Consider the following 13,701-nt stretch of genomic DNA (forward strand, 5'->3'; position numbering starts at 1 on the left):
CAGGCAGCCTGGGAGGAATACAGAGAGAGTGTCCAAGCAACGAGGGACCAGGTTAGGAGACCTAAAGCCTTGACAGAATTAAAACTGGACAGGGATGGCAAGGGCAACAGGAAAAGTACATCAGTGATAAATGAAAGAGTAGGGAAAATGTGGGCCCTCTCCAGAAGGAAACAGGAGACCTCGTTACGCCAGAAATGAAGAAGGCTGAGGTAATTAATGACTTCTTTGTCTTGGTTTTCACCAACAAGTGTTCCAGCCACACAGCCCAGGTCGCACAAGGCAAAGGCAGGGACTGGGAAAATGAAGAACCACCGACTGTACGAGAAGATCAGGTTTGAGAACATCTAAGAAACCTGAAGGTGTGTAAGTCCATGGGACCTGATGGGATGCATCTGCTCATTCTGAGGGAACTGGCTGAGGAAGTGGCTAAGCCACTATCCATCATCGTATCTCAGAAGTCATGGCAGTCCATTGAAGTTCCCACTGACCGGAAAAATAACCCTCACTTTTAAAAAGAGAAATAAGAAAGACACGGGGAACTACAGCTCTCTTACTCTCACCTCAGGTCCTGGCAAGACCATGGAGAAGATCATCTTGGAAACTTTGCTAGGACACATGGAAAATAGGGAGGTGAATGGTGACAGCTTCACTAAGAGCAAATCATGTCTGAAAAATCTGGTGGCCTTCTAAGACAGGGTCTATTATTGCTACTGTCAACCATGTTCAAAATCTCATAATAAAGAACTAGTTTTTATATTTCCTCCAGTGTAGCTCTTATACTTGTGCTGGAAAATTCCTATAATCCTTATGAATAAATAATGTGTCACACAAAATATATGCTGAATATTTACAACAAATTTCAATATTACTCTCAACACCCACTGGTCTTTCTCGCTTATTCAGCCAGAACAGAATTTCTCAGGTTGGACAGAATATATAATGGATGTTAAAAATCCAGGTGCCACAAGGAAAGGGTGCCATCATCATTGTGTCATGCTAGAATGTAAGAGCTCTCTTCCAGAATGAAAAGGACACAAAAAGATAACTTTAAAGAAGAACCCTGTTGCAGTTTGACAAAATCACAAACAACTGGAAATAGAGTTATCTAAAGGACAAAGACTGGCAAATTTTATAATTGGCCCTGTTACCATTTTTAGCTAATACACTCCAGAATTTTCAGGAACATATTACTTAATGATAAATTTTCTGTCAGTGTAATGGCTTGGAAGATCTTCACCATTAATGTGCAGCCAAAATGTCATTCCACAGTATGTTGCCACATTACAACATTGACCTAATTTGTCCCCCATATTGTATGTTCAACATAAAATCAGAAATCATGAAAAAAAGGTACTTTCTTGTCTCAGAGGTATTTCAAAGAATTTTAAATAGTATTTTATTACCAGTGTTCCCAAACTAGAAGCATATTAAGGGGATGAAAAAGGAGAATTAGAAAGATAGATTTAACTTGTTTAAAACTTGTAGCTCATTTCTGGGCACTCACTTGGTGCCAATAAACTTTTTTATTTAAAACAAATATCCAGGTGTTTGTTTTTAACAATCTTAAATTACATAGTTTCTATTCTTAAAAAAATTTATTTGCTCTAAAAAATTTGAACATTTTATATACTCTACTTCAATATTTCACTCGTAATGTATTCTCCTTTTCCTCCACCACAAAGCCCACACCAAATAAAGTGTTAAAATTCTTCCAGGCAAATATGCATATGCCTCACATGAACATCTCTTACCTTGGTTTCATATTACTCATAACAAAAAGGCACTAATCGAATCCTTCCGTTATTATCAAGAGACACGAACAGTTATCGCCTTTCATTTTTTAATCACAAATAGAAACAAGCTGTCATCATATTCTTTTTAAGGAATACAAGTTCTGGACATTTTTAGAACACTAAGAACTCTCAGGTGATGCTAAGACCTCAGATGACAACTCATGTAACTCTAGTAGTACTTTACTTAACATCTAGTATACATATGCTTCAATTCTAGGACAAATTTAAGTACGAAAATACAATGGAGTAACTGTATAAATGTGGAAAATATATTTCAGAGAATTTGAGGAAAATCAATAGACAAAAAGATAAATATTTCAGAAAGTTATATACTTAGCATAAATCAAATTGAAAAGGTTCCCAGCTTTAGAGTATGTTTCTGTGCTCTCCTGGCTGATGGAGGAGATGCTAAACTGTGGTCTGAGTCATAAGCTGTCTGAACAGAAATGTCTTAGGAACGTTTTGCTCATGCTGTTTGCTCCACAAGAAATTCATTAACTTCATTAGCAAGATATTTAGATAAATTGTTACATGTATTAAAATGTTTTTACAGACTTAAATACTCAAAAATCTTGAAAGTGTACTCTCATACTAATGACTACTGTCTGCCATCAGAAAAAAAAAGTAATCTACTACTCCCTCCAGAAATCAAGTAAGGAAAACAAGAAACATTGACAAATGGAAATAATAAAACAACTAGAAAATATATTAGGGCATCAGCTGTGACAGCTAATGGCCTGTTTGGCAACTCCTTGAGAAATGAGAGAGAATAAAGGACGAAAGTTCAACAGAACTTTTCTTTTTCTTGATCTAAAGGTGCTTAAAAAAGGCACAAATTCAATGCAACAAAACCATAACCAGTCACAGAAAAATGTCACAAGTCACTTACAGGAACCAGGAATTTTTTTATTTCTTCCAAGGCATGACTCATACGAGAATACGCCTCCCCAGGCGGAGCAAAAACTTCAATTAATACGTGGAGCTCATCACTCAAGTGCGCGTATTTGGCTTCTCCACTTTTCCTTAGTTCTTCCTCCTACAAAAAAAGGGTAGGTTTGGTTTTTAGAACTGAAAATGTACTAATTTTGCAGTGATTTAAAATTTACAGAGAATATGACAGAAGGACATAATATAAGCTATCTTTTAAACCCTTCAAGAAATAAAAGCCTAGTACAAGCCACTTAAAGATTTAAAAATCAATTTTGAGCATTTGAATGATAAAACCAGCATAATTATCATCTACAACAGATTTTAATCAGCATAGTGAAAAAATGCTAAATACTCCAAAAGCAAGTAGCGACATATTAAATCCGTAATTGAAAAGCTGCATTCATCTATCTGAATCTCAGCTCTTAACAAAAAATAAAAAATAAAGATCCATTTAACCATTTTGGAACACTTTAACAAATGCTATGGTTTAGTAATGTCTTTAGGTTCTTTAATGCATTTCTACAGCCTGTACATTTCAGTATCGCTAAAGGAAAATATGCCCTAGTACTTCTATTTGAGACACAGAATCACAGGATGGTTTGGGTGTGAAGGGACCTTAAAGACCAGCTGATTCCAGCCTCCCTGTCACGGACACCGACACCTTCCACTAGACCAGGCTGCTCAGGGCCCCATCCAACCTTGAATACTTCCAGGGATGGGGTATCGCTAACTTCTCTGAGCAATCTGTTCCAGTGTCTCACCATCCTGATAGTGAAGAACCTTTTCCTAATATCTAATCTAAACCTACTCTCAGTTTAAAGCCACTGTTTCTTGTCCCTTCATATATGCCCTTGTAAAAAGTCTCTCTCCAGCTTTCTTGTAGCCTCCTTCAGGTACCGGAATGCTGACCTAAGTTTATCCCAAGCCTTCTCTTCTCCAGGCTGAACAACTCAAATTCTCTTCATAGCAGAGGCCTCCAGTACTGATCATCTTTGAGGTTCTCCTTTGGACTTGCTCCAACAGGTCCATGTGCTTCTTATATTGGGGTCCCCAGAGGTGCACTCAGTACTCAATGATGTCTGAGTTTCAGTTCCAGTTCTGATACAGAGTAGCTATGCAACCCAGTGTGCATCAGTTAAGATGGTGAATCACCTCACCTAGATTTATTTCAACCATCTTTGGGTCCCAGGGTCCCAGTTTTCCAGATATAAAACAAGCCTAATAATCCTACTTCATGTTAGAGTAATGTTCTGAAACATCAATCCACTTTCTTACACAAAGCTTTGAGATAGCAAATGCAAATTGCAATACACACGCATGGTAGTAACCACTTCATAAAAAGCAAAGATATAAAATAGCGATCATGTAAATGGCTATGACAACATAATGAAACATTTATGCCATTACTACACAAGATAGCCATAAGTAATGCTAAAGATATGATGAGTTGAAATCTCAGTCATCAAAAATATTTTGAGAAATGTAATTTAGAAGAAAATATGTACATATAAAAAACATAATCACAGAAAAAGAAGTAAAATAATTTACTTGAAATTGATGAAGTTACAGCTTTTTAGTACATACTAAAATAATAGTTTATGAACACTTAGCTAAAATATAAAAATTGTAACAACAGATTACAATTCTTACTGACTTAAGTCTATTTAATTCTACATTAACTTCACTTAGTTTAGCCTTGACTACTTTACACCATTTCTTGACACCAAAAATATTTGCATGATGCTATGCTTCTAACAATAGACATATAGTTCTTTTTATCCACTGTAGAATATCCAGCACCAATGATTTTTTGATTTTTCACAGAATACACAAGGATAAAATTCCTTTAATGAATTTCTGCAGCTCTACATTTTAGCTCCAGAGTCCTAGACCTGACTCCAGGCTAAGTCAACATTTTGCAGATGATGATAAAATCATAACTCAATAAATGTGATCTATGATTTTATTTTTAAAGGTTGAAAATGGACATAATTTTTTTCAACTGAAACTTAAAAATTAAGATAAGCAGCACAGATGGCAGAGTATTTTTATTTCTACAGTTAAAGTATCTTTGGCATTTTAGCTTATTATTGAAATGTCCATAAGAATCATAGCATAATATAAAAGTCCATCATGATATGTTACAATACTTTTCAGTTTTCTGGGAAAAAATCCCCACACATTTGATTGCTGCTTTCCGAATAATATGGCATAAAGTATTTCAAAAGAATTAAGTTTTAGTAGTTATAAAGCAACATCCTAGAAATTGCTGAATTTTTCTTTCATTGTTTTTTAAAATTCTGGGAAAAAACCCCAAAACACCAGGAAGCCCCAAAAGCTGTCTTTCAGAGGAAGACTGCCAATAAACTTTGTAAAAACTATATATTGGAACTTTTTTCAAATGTAGAAAAAATAAAAAATAATGTTTGGCTCATTATTTTGATTAGGATTTTGCACAGCTAAGACATCAGTAACACGATTTGATAACACAGACCTGTCTTACAGAAAGTTAGGTATATGCTTCTACAGTGGTAACAACAGGTATTATGTGTCTCTTTTATTTCCTCAAAAAAAACCAGGAATTCTTAAAATACATCATTTTATAACCTGCCTCCTTGGATCAGCACATGCTTTCTGTCACTATTCGGCAGTCATTTCTGTAGGAAATGACTGCTTCTATTTAGGATGAAAGTACTGCCCCTTCTCTACCATTGCAGTTGGTTTTGCTTCCTGCTAGTTGTAGCCCTGTTGCACAAACTAAGTTCGCATTAGAAGCCACAGAGCCTTCCTGGAGCTCAGCTTTGGTTTAGTTTCCTAGAAGAGGAGTCCTATAAACTCTGCTCACTATAAGTAATGGGAATTGGGAATAATCAGGAGACTCTCCTCTAAACTGTGCTTCTGAGTTAAACTAAACCACTAACGAATAAACACCCCATGTAGCACTGCTAAGGACTGAGATGGGTTATGAGACTTTCTAGCACATGGTACATTAAGGCAGAATAGGTGAGATCATCATAAATCTATTTTATATGTGTTCTTTACAAGGCTATCTGAATGTTGATGGCCTTGCAAGGCCCTGACGGTCTCTAATGCACCAGTGCAGGACTTTGGATGTTTCTCGTATAATTTCGCTTTAACCACCTGTGAGGTCCAGGTATTCTCTGTGGTGCTGTCTGTAAGTTTTGTCCAGCAATTTTTTAGACTCTGTTCAGCTTGCACAGCCTTGGCCAGGGTCTACCCAGCAGCCAACTTGTTTGCCCACAGCCCAAGTACAGATACTATAACTGCTTAAGCCTACTCATGTAGACATGAACCAAATCACAGTGAAGGGTGACTTGTATTGAAAGACTGATGGATTCACTGTAGAGAACAACCCTGAAAACAATGAAAATGCAGTTAAGTCTTAGGCACTGGATCTTAAGGTAGAAAAAAAACAAACCTGGGACCTAATCAGTTCTGATTTATAAAATGAATGGAATAAATTTCCTGGGATTCTCTATCAGTGATGGCAATTGCTCTTAGTACTCACTCTCAGGTTAACAGTATGGTTCTTATTTAGTTCATAGTGATGAAGTTTAACTTCACTACAGGTTGAGCACATCACCCTCCAGAGACAACTGCCCCTTCATCCTGATCCTCTTCCGCTTCCTTCTGCACGCCAGTTCCCTTCATTTCTCAAGCCTGAAAGAACCCAGCTCCACCCACATTATTTGCTTCAGGCTTCTTTCACACCCTTACTTGCTGCCTTACAGCACGTCTGTCACATGGTGTTCAAGTCCATCCACCTTCCACCTGACGCATGGCTCCACAACCCATTCCCTCATAAAAGGTAACAGGTATTTTGAAATACCTGTTGTGTTTTATAATTTTCAATTGCCCAAAGCAGGGAAAATGAATTATAAAACTCTAAAGCAGAAATATCAGGAGTACCAATGTCTGCAAAAGTGAAGTATGTAACTGATAAGAACATAAAGGCCAAGAAAAATGATGAATTATGTCTGGATGTGAAAGCAGCCTTACCACTCAAAAAAAAAAAAAGCATGTTGACAGAGAACTACTTTCTGTCTGGAATCCTGGTCAAAATGCTTGAATAAAAATACTGGAATAAAGTTGAAAGAAGAAATGGAGTTTGCACGGCAAACAAAGTTACACAGTCCAGACTGATGAATAAAATAACAATAAAATAACAAGATATCAAAGAGTAATAGAAAAGAAACTTGCAACAGGAATTGTGTAGATCTCAGAGATAAATTTCATCAATGCAATACACAGAACTTCCTATAATGTAACAAATACAGTTACGAAAAGAAACTGTGTACTTGAAGAACAATAAGAGAATTGCAGTGGATTTGCAATCTTGCAAGAAATTTGCAAAGAAAAGCATAGTGCAGAGACTAGACAAAGATGATAATCACAGTGCTGCTGCTACACAGGCATTATTCATAAGACCAATGGGCAGTGCTACAGAATAAAATTAATGAGGATGCAGTTTGACAAATGCAAACCTATTTCTTTTTCATCTGGACACAAATGAAAAAATCAAGACGTTGTCTGCCACACTGTAGTAAAAGTAACAGTGAAATATGGGATAACAAGTAAATCAGAATAGATATAACTTCTTGGTGGTACTGGTTTGGATTTAAAAAAAACTTTCAAGTCCTAGGTCCCATCAGTGAAGGAACAGAGAACAAAAGAGAGGAAAAATTTGATAATGGATGAAGCATTGGAATGGTATTCAGCAGAGTACAGAGTGAAGCTGTTAGCTGTTCCTTGACTTTTGTTTTTAAACCAGTTATTTATGAAGAAAATAAAGATGGAGGTGGTGAGCACATGAGGAGAGCTCACATAGCGGAGCAAAGAGCGTGCACGTACAATACCTGCAATAGTGACAGAGACCCCACAATGATACATAGGCATGTAGAAAGAACAGTGCTTACAAGGGAGGAAACTATTGAAGATACAGGTGACAACAATTATTTTTCTATATTTGCTGCATCATTAAAATTTTCGTAGTTCCTTTGGTGAAATGAAGCAGAGAATTGTGTACATTCAGTACTGCCTTAGGCAAACAGGCCCTTCAATCCAAGGGTGCTTTATTTCCTGATATTTTTCATAATGAAATATGACAACATCTTAACAGCTAAGAGGTACTAAGCCATACCTAGATCACATTTTTGTTTAGATAGGTGAAAAGGAAAACAAAGACAAATCAGCAGAAGAATGTCATGAGAGTACAACCACTGAATAACTATTGAAAGAACCTCAAAACCAGGGGTGAAGGTTAAATGAAGAAAAAATATAAATTCTGTGAAAAAAAAAATTTCTAGGAGAAAGGTTAACAAATTAAAGTGGTATGTGCCAAAAATGAGGCAACAGCTGGTGACCAGTGTGACCAACAACTCTTTGTATAAATTCCTTCCCAGAAAACTAAGAGCAGCTATAAGAGTTCACAAACCTACAAATGTTCCTACACTTGTACAAATCTAAGCAGAAGCTAACACAGCACAGGTAAGAACCACGCAGGCATTACACAATTACTACTAGAACTAAACAAGGTGACGATATTCAATGAATACAACCAAGGAACTGCAAGTTTGCAAAGCTAATGTAGGAAATTAAAGATCCTCAAGAAATGCACAATTACCATACCAAAAGATGCTTCTTAGGACTAAGTTAATCTTAGAACTTATGATCACAACTAGGGACCACTGCAGTCAGGGTGCTTTCAGATTCAGGAAGAAGAGTTTGCTTTAATTAATTACAGTAAAAATCATGCTTTTATTTATGAGAGGCTAATTAGCAACTTGTTGCAACCACAATTACAGTGTAGGTTGTTAGAACTCCTAACAAGGTGTTACATTTCTACTATGGGCAAAAATCTACCATCTAAGAAATCATCTTTTTTTTTCTTAATCAAAGAATTATTAGTAGTCTTGTTCCACACTAACAATTGCAGCTCAAATTCCGTGCAGGTAACATACACTGTCTAGTAACATAAACTTTCTAGTGCCTGACCTTTTCCTTTGTGTTATGCTTACCCTTCTACTGCCCTGGGGGTCCTAAGGTTAAGGCTTCAGCTGATGGGGGGAGGGGGGCGTGAGGAGGGGGTGGAGACAACGGAGGGATGGGACATTCACATGAGTTGACATGAATTGCCTGTGGCCTTTGCTGCAAGATGTATAATACCGATATACTGATAGTAATAATTTCTTCCTGTTCTCTCCAGGAAGCACTTGGGGATGTTTTTAGGTTTGTGAACAAGTTATTTACATTATTCTTTCTCCACTGTTTAGCAACTTCATTTCCCATCCAAATTCACTAGATATGGTAAGTTTTACATATGCTGAGTATGTTTTATTTGCTCTCTTTGTTACTGATGAAGTGATTTTACCCAGATCTCAAGGTTGCATTCCTTTTATAACCTGCCACTGACACTGATGCCAAGCTCCTGTTTACAGCCCTGGAGCATTTCTCATCACCCCATGGGCCTTTGCTTTCCAATACTGCACTTCCATCCCACTCCTGTATTCCCCTGCGCTGCAGTTTTATTCTAGGGCCACAGCAGCATCCTCCACACAGAATAATGACGCATTATCACCATCCATTTATTACAGATAAATGGATTCATCTGTGAAGTATAAAGTGTTCTCAAAAGCTGTGTTTAATAAAAACCAATATTTTTAATTTGAAATATACAAAGAGGAAAATTTAAATTAAATATATGTATAATCTTTTTATTCCTTCTTTGTCATTAAGGTTTATTATTATTATATCATTCCTACAAGAACAGAGTTTTTTCTCCAAAGAATAAATAGAATACTTGTATCACAAGATTCAAAAGGGCATTCTGTCTTTAAGTATGAAAAGAAATGTTTTGCAGTTCTCCATATTCTGAATGGATTTTTTTGCTACAGGCTATTGAACTGAAGTATAAGTAAATTCCAGTTTTATAACAGTCAAGTACTTTAAAGACTTTGGTTTTAGTCACCTGAAGGAAATAGTAGAAAGAATATTTCTACTACATAGAGAATATAGAGAAAATTCTGGAAGGAAAAATCCATGCCTAAGCTATTTTAAGCATAAGCAGAATTAAACTTGTATTTTGAAAGAGTCGATCAGAAGAGGTCTAATGTGTGCACTCACCTTTGACTATAAAGGAACCTGAAGGTTCCCTTTGGTAATTCATTTATTTGTATATTTAAAGCTAATTTCATGATGAAGGCTTCAAGTACCCACTTGAAGGTAAATACCTGCTTAACCATCCATTTCATGAAGGATGCTTCCCCAAATACCAGCCTAGAGAATAAATCCACTGATGCAGGAAGGTATTACTTCAACAGGAAGGTACTGCTGTTGTAGGTGCCTACGTAAAGAGACTTCCAAGCCTTTCCCAATATAACTGTGTAACCTACTCGCTTATCTTATAGCTGCAAAAGAACTTAAACACCCAGGATTTAGGCATGATTTTGATTCTAAACAGATTGTGGCCATCTGATTCCTGTTCAATTGCTTCCTATCCCTGAAATCTGTAGATTCCAGAGTTGTCCACAGGAATACTCCTCAGACTGAAGTGTCTGGACAGCAATGCCACATGAGGGTGAGGGAGATCTGATAATTATTTCAGGCTTAAGGTTCTCTGGGATTCATAAAGTAGCAAGGAAGTAAGACAGATGTTCCAAATTCACTCCTATTGAATACAAAAGCAGCACTGCTGCCCTTTTCCTTAATGAGGGAACAGTTGGAGAGCTCATCAAGTTACGCATTACAAAAGATAAGAAATAGGTGTTCATTTTAGAGAAGCTGCTAGATGAGTCCCACAAGAACCATTTGGGGACATGTTCTGCTAAACTATTCATAACCGATCCAGAAAATGAGCTGAACAGTAATAAAAATTCTCCAGTGATAAAGACCAGCTTTATCTGTGTGCACAGACTCTAGATGACGTTATTTCAGGAGAAAGATCTTGAAGGTATTACATTAAGATCTACAGAAAGAACTTATTCAGTGTTCAATACCAATTAAACGGGCATTGCCTATTAGGTAATTTTTAAGAAGGAAAAGAAATGAAACTACAAAGCCTGTATGAGACTGTTCTGGTGCCACAATTTAAATAAGTATAGAAACAAAACAGGTCAAGATGAAAAGGATGATTTCGAGTATGGAAATATTTTCATATGAGAGGCTAAATACCAAAGTCTTACCAATCTTAATGTTTCTGCAGTTCAGAATGTCCTCAAACAACTAATTCTTGGAAAACTTCTCAATTTTCACTAGTTCTTATGTTCTTACCCAAAGTTTTCAATCTTTTGCAGGAGCTTCAGACTGAGCCCACTCTTACATTCTTCTGTCACATTCAGGAACATGAACCCATGAACACGGGGCATGATGTGTTGCATACATACAGAAAAAAACCCCAATGCAGATCCAACATATTTTTGTCCAATGACACTTGCAATTGCTTGCTGATGTGTTAGATGTATCTTTTATCACCTATTACATAGATGTGCATGCTTAAGGTGGTTATGTGTCAAATATGGAACTCACTTCTGATGTTAAAGATCCTGTTACTAATTAGCATTCAAATGAGCTCAAAGTAGTATTACAGGTGCTTCTTTTAAAAAGCAAAGCAACACTTGAGCCACTCTGATTGCTCACTACAATCAGAGCTGAGACTGTGTAGAGGAGAGCGATTTACAGCCACTTTCAGCTGCAAATTCAGGAATCATGCCTGCTGCAAGATGTGCTGAGAACCGCCTGCTGCCATCATCTCCTCACCTCACCTCCTGCGGTGGCAGCCTCCCCCACCCCTTCCATGCAGTAGGACTTTTTGAAGGATAATGTTGTGTCTCTGACCAACCCTTTCGAGTCCAACCTGCAAGCCCAAGGTTTAAAAGTTCAAACTGATGATCCCATTTAACTCTTCATTGCTTTTTCTACTGAGTCTCCACCATTGACAAGGTTACCATGTTAAGGATCTGCGCCCTGAAACACAATGGAACCCGTGACAGGAAAGGTCCTTCCCTAATCAGTTGACATGAGGGAAGGGACTTCTCCCTAAGTGACGCATAACAGGATAACAGGTATGGTATGGCTTTCAGCAGTTCAAAGACCTCTCTGATAAACTGTATTCTAAAGTTCATTTTCCTGGCTGATAGTCAATAATTACTTCCTAAAGGCTTTCCTTTGATTAACCACAACACTGCAAACAAAAGCAGTAAATGGATTTAGGTATCCTACCACAAATTTAGAAGAAACCACTATTTTCTTATGTCCCCTTGATTCTCATGTAGTGATGTGAAAACCACATCAGTAGAGGGAAGCCACAATGGCAGAGACAAACTGAACTCTGGGGAACGGAGGAGGAAAAGGAAGTTCATAAATAATTGGTAAACACTGTATCTCTGATGGAATTAACTCAGATGAAAATGTCTCAATACCTGAACTGACTTATAAAACACACTAACTTCTGACAGTATTGCAAACAACAGACAAATAACTGAAATATCAACCAGTGTGTCACTGTTTTGCACAAACATATCTTTTTTCTGAGCCAGAATTTTAATGTCTTGCAAATGACACACTCCTTCTCACATGTGACAGTCACACGTGACTTTGCCGGTTTCACTTACTTTTTCTTTTCTTGTTTTGCATGATGACAAAGAACATACACACACTTTTCAATGGCAAAATTGCTTGTCTCTCTACTATCTAGAAAATCTAACTATTCACATTTAGACAAATAAATATTTATGAGATTTCAAGTTCTTGGATGATTTCTCATAAACATGTCAGAAACAGTTAACAGATGAGTATGTTATAGCAATATTACATATATCATAAAATCATAGAATGAATCATAAAATAGCCTGGGTTGGAAAGGACCTTAAAGATCACCTTGTTCCAAACCGACTGCCATGGGCAGGGATACCTTCCTCTAGGCCAGGTTCCTCAGAGCCCTATCCAACCTGGCCTTGAACATTTCCAGCAGGGCATCCACAACTTTTCTGGGCAGACTGTTCCAGTGCCTCACCACTTTCACAGTAAAGAACGTTTTCCTAATATCTAATCTAAACCTACTCTCAGTTTGGATCCATTTGCTCCATGCTCTTGTAAAAAGTCCCTCTCCAGCTTTCTTGTAGGCTTCCTTCAGATATCAAAAGGTCACAATTAGGTCACCCCTAAGCCTTCTCTTTTCTAGGCTGAACAATCCCATTTCTCTCAGCCTTTGCTCATAGGAGAGGTGCTTCATCTCTCTAATCACCTTGGTGGCCTCCTCTGGACTCGCTCCAACAGGCTGATGTCCTTCCTGTGCTGGGGACCAATCATGACTTTATGTCTGACAGATTTATTGAATGTAAATAAAATAGCTTGCAAATAGATTCTCAGTCATCTCAGCTATGATGGGGATCTGCTCTGCAAAGATGGAAAAACACATTTTCTAGTCTTCTTATAATGGAAATCAGTAAGGATATTAGTCCATTATAAGCTGTAAACGAGTTTTACTAAAAAACCTGATTTTTTTAATGAGTAGTGATTATAGCAATTCTAACAGCAATTTACTAGAAGGCTCATTTTCATGGAATGTGCAGAGTACTCAGACCATGTACAATTTGGGTAACAGCAGCTCCTTGGCTGTGTAGTCAGGACCTGACCTGAACTCTGTATCATGAGAGACTAATTTAAGAAGCTACCACTCATAAAGGAAAAGTAAAGGAAGTCAAAATGAATTCTGTCAAATTTGTTTATCTTGAGATAACTTGGCTGGGGGCAATGATGGTAGCTTTTGGCTGGGCTAACTTAGCCTACGACTCCAACAGAAACTCCAGTGTTCCTCACTGCAAATTTTTAGAATACATTATCTACCTAAGAAAAACAAAGATACATTCTCACTGGAATGCAGACTGACTCCTTTGGCATGGTACATGCAAATCCTAGTATCGCAAAGAAAGTAGTCTGAAGGATGTCAAGGGCTTTCCTC

The 13,701-nt window shown here is 37.3% G+C and overlaps 1 protein-coding gene across 4 annotated transcripts in view; it reads right to left on the bottom strand.

The window, feature by feature from the left end:
* The window catches only part of KHDRBS2 (KH RNA binding domain containing, signal transduction associated 2), a 366,426-nt gene that overhangs the window by 192,090 nt on the left and 160,635 nt on the right, over positions 1 to 13,701 (bottom strand). For all 4 annotated transcript variants that reach the window (XM_039380435.1, XM_039380437.1, XM_039380434.1 and 1 more), the window contains exon 4: positions 2,683 to 2,829. In XM_039380435.1, the coding sequence (XP_039236369.1) occupies positions 2,683 to 2,829 (147 nt within the window). The remainder of the gene's footprint in view (positions 1 to 2,682; positions 2,830 to 13,701) is intronic.

The sequence above is a fragment of the Pipra filicauda genome, unplaced genomic scaffold (genome assembly GCF_003945595.2).
Source record: "Pipra filicauda isolate LSUMZ 115617 unplaced genomic scaffold, ASM394559v2 scaffold195_size2193078_pilon, whole genome shotgun sequence".
Taxonomy (NCBI): Eukaryota; Metazoa; Chordata; class Aves; order Passeriformes; family Pipridae; genus Pipra; species Pipra filicauda.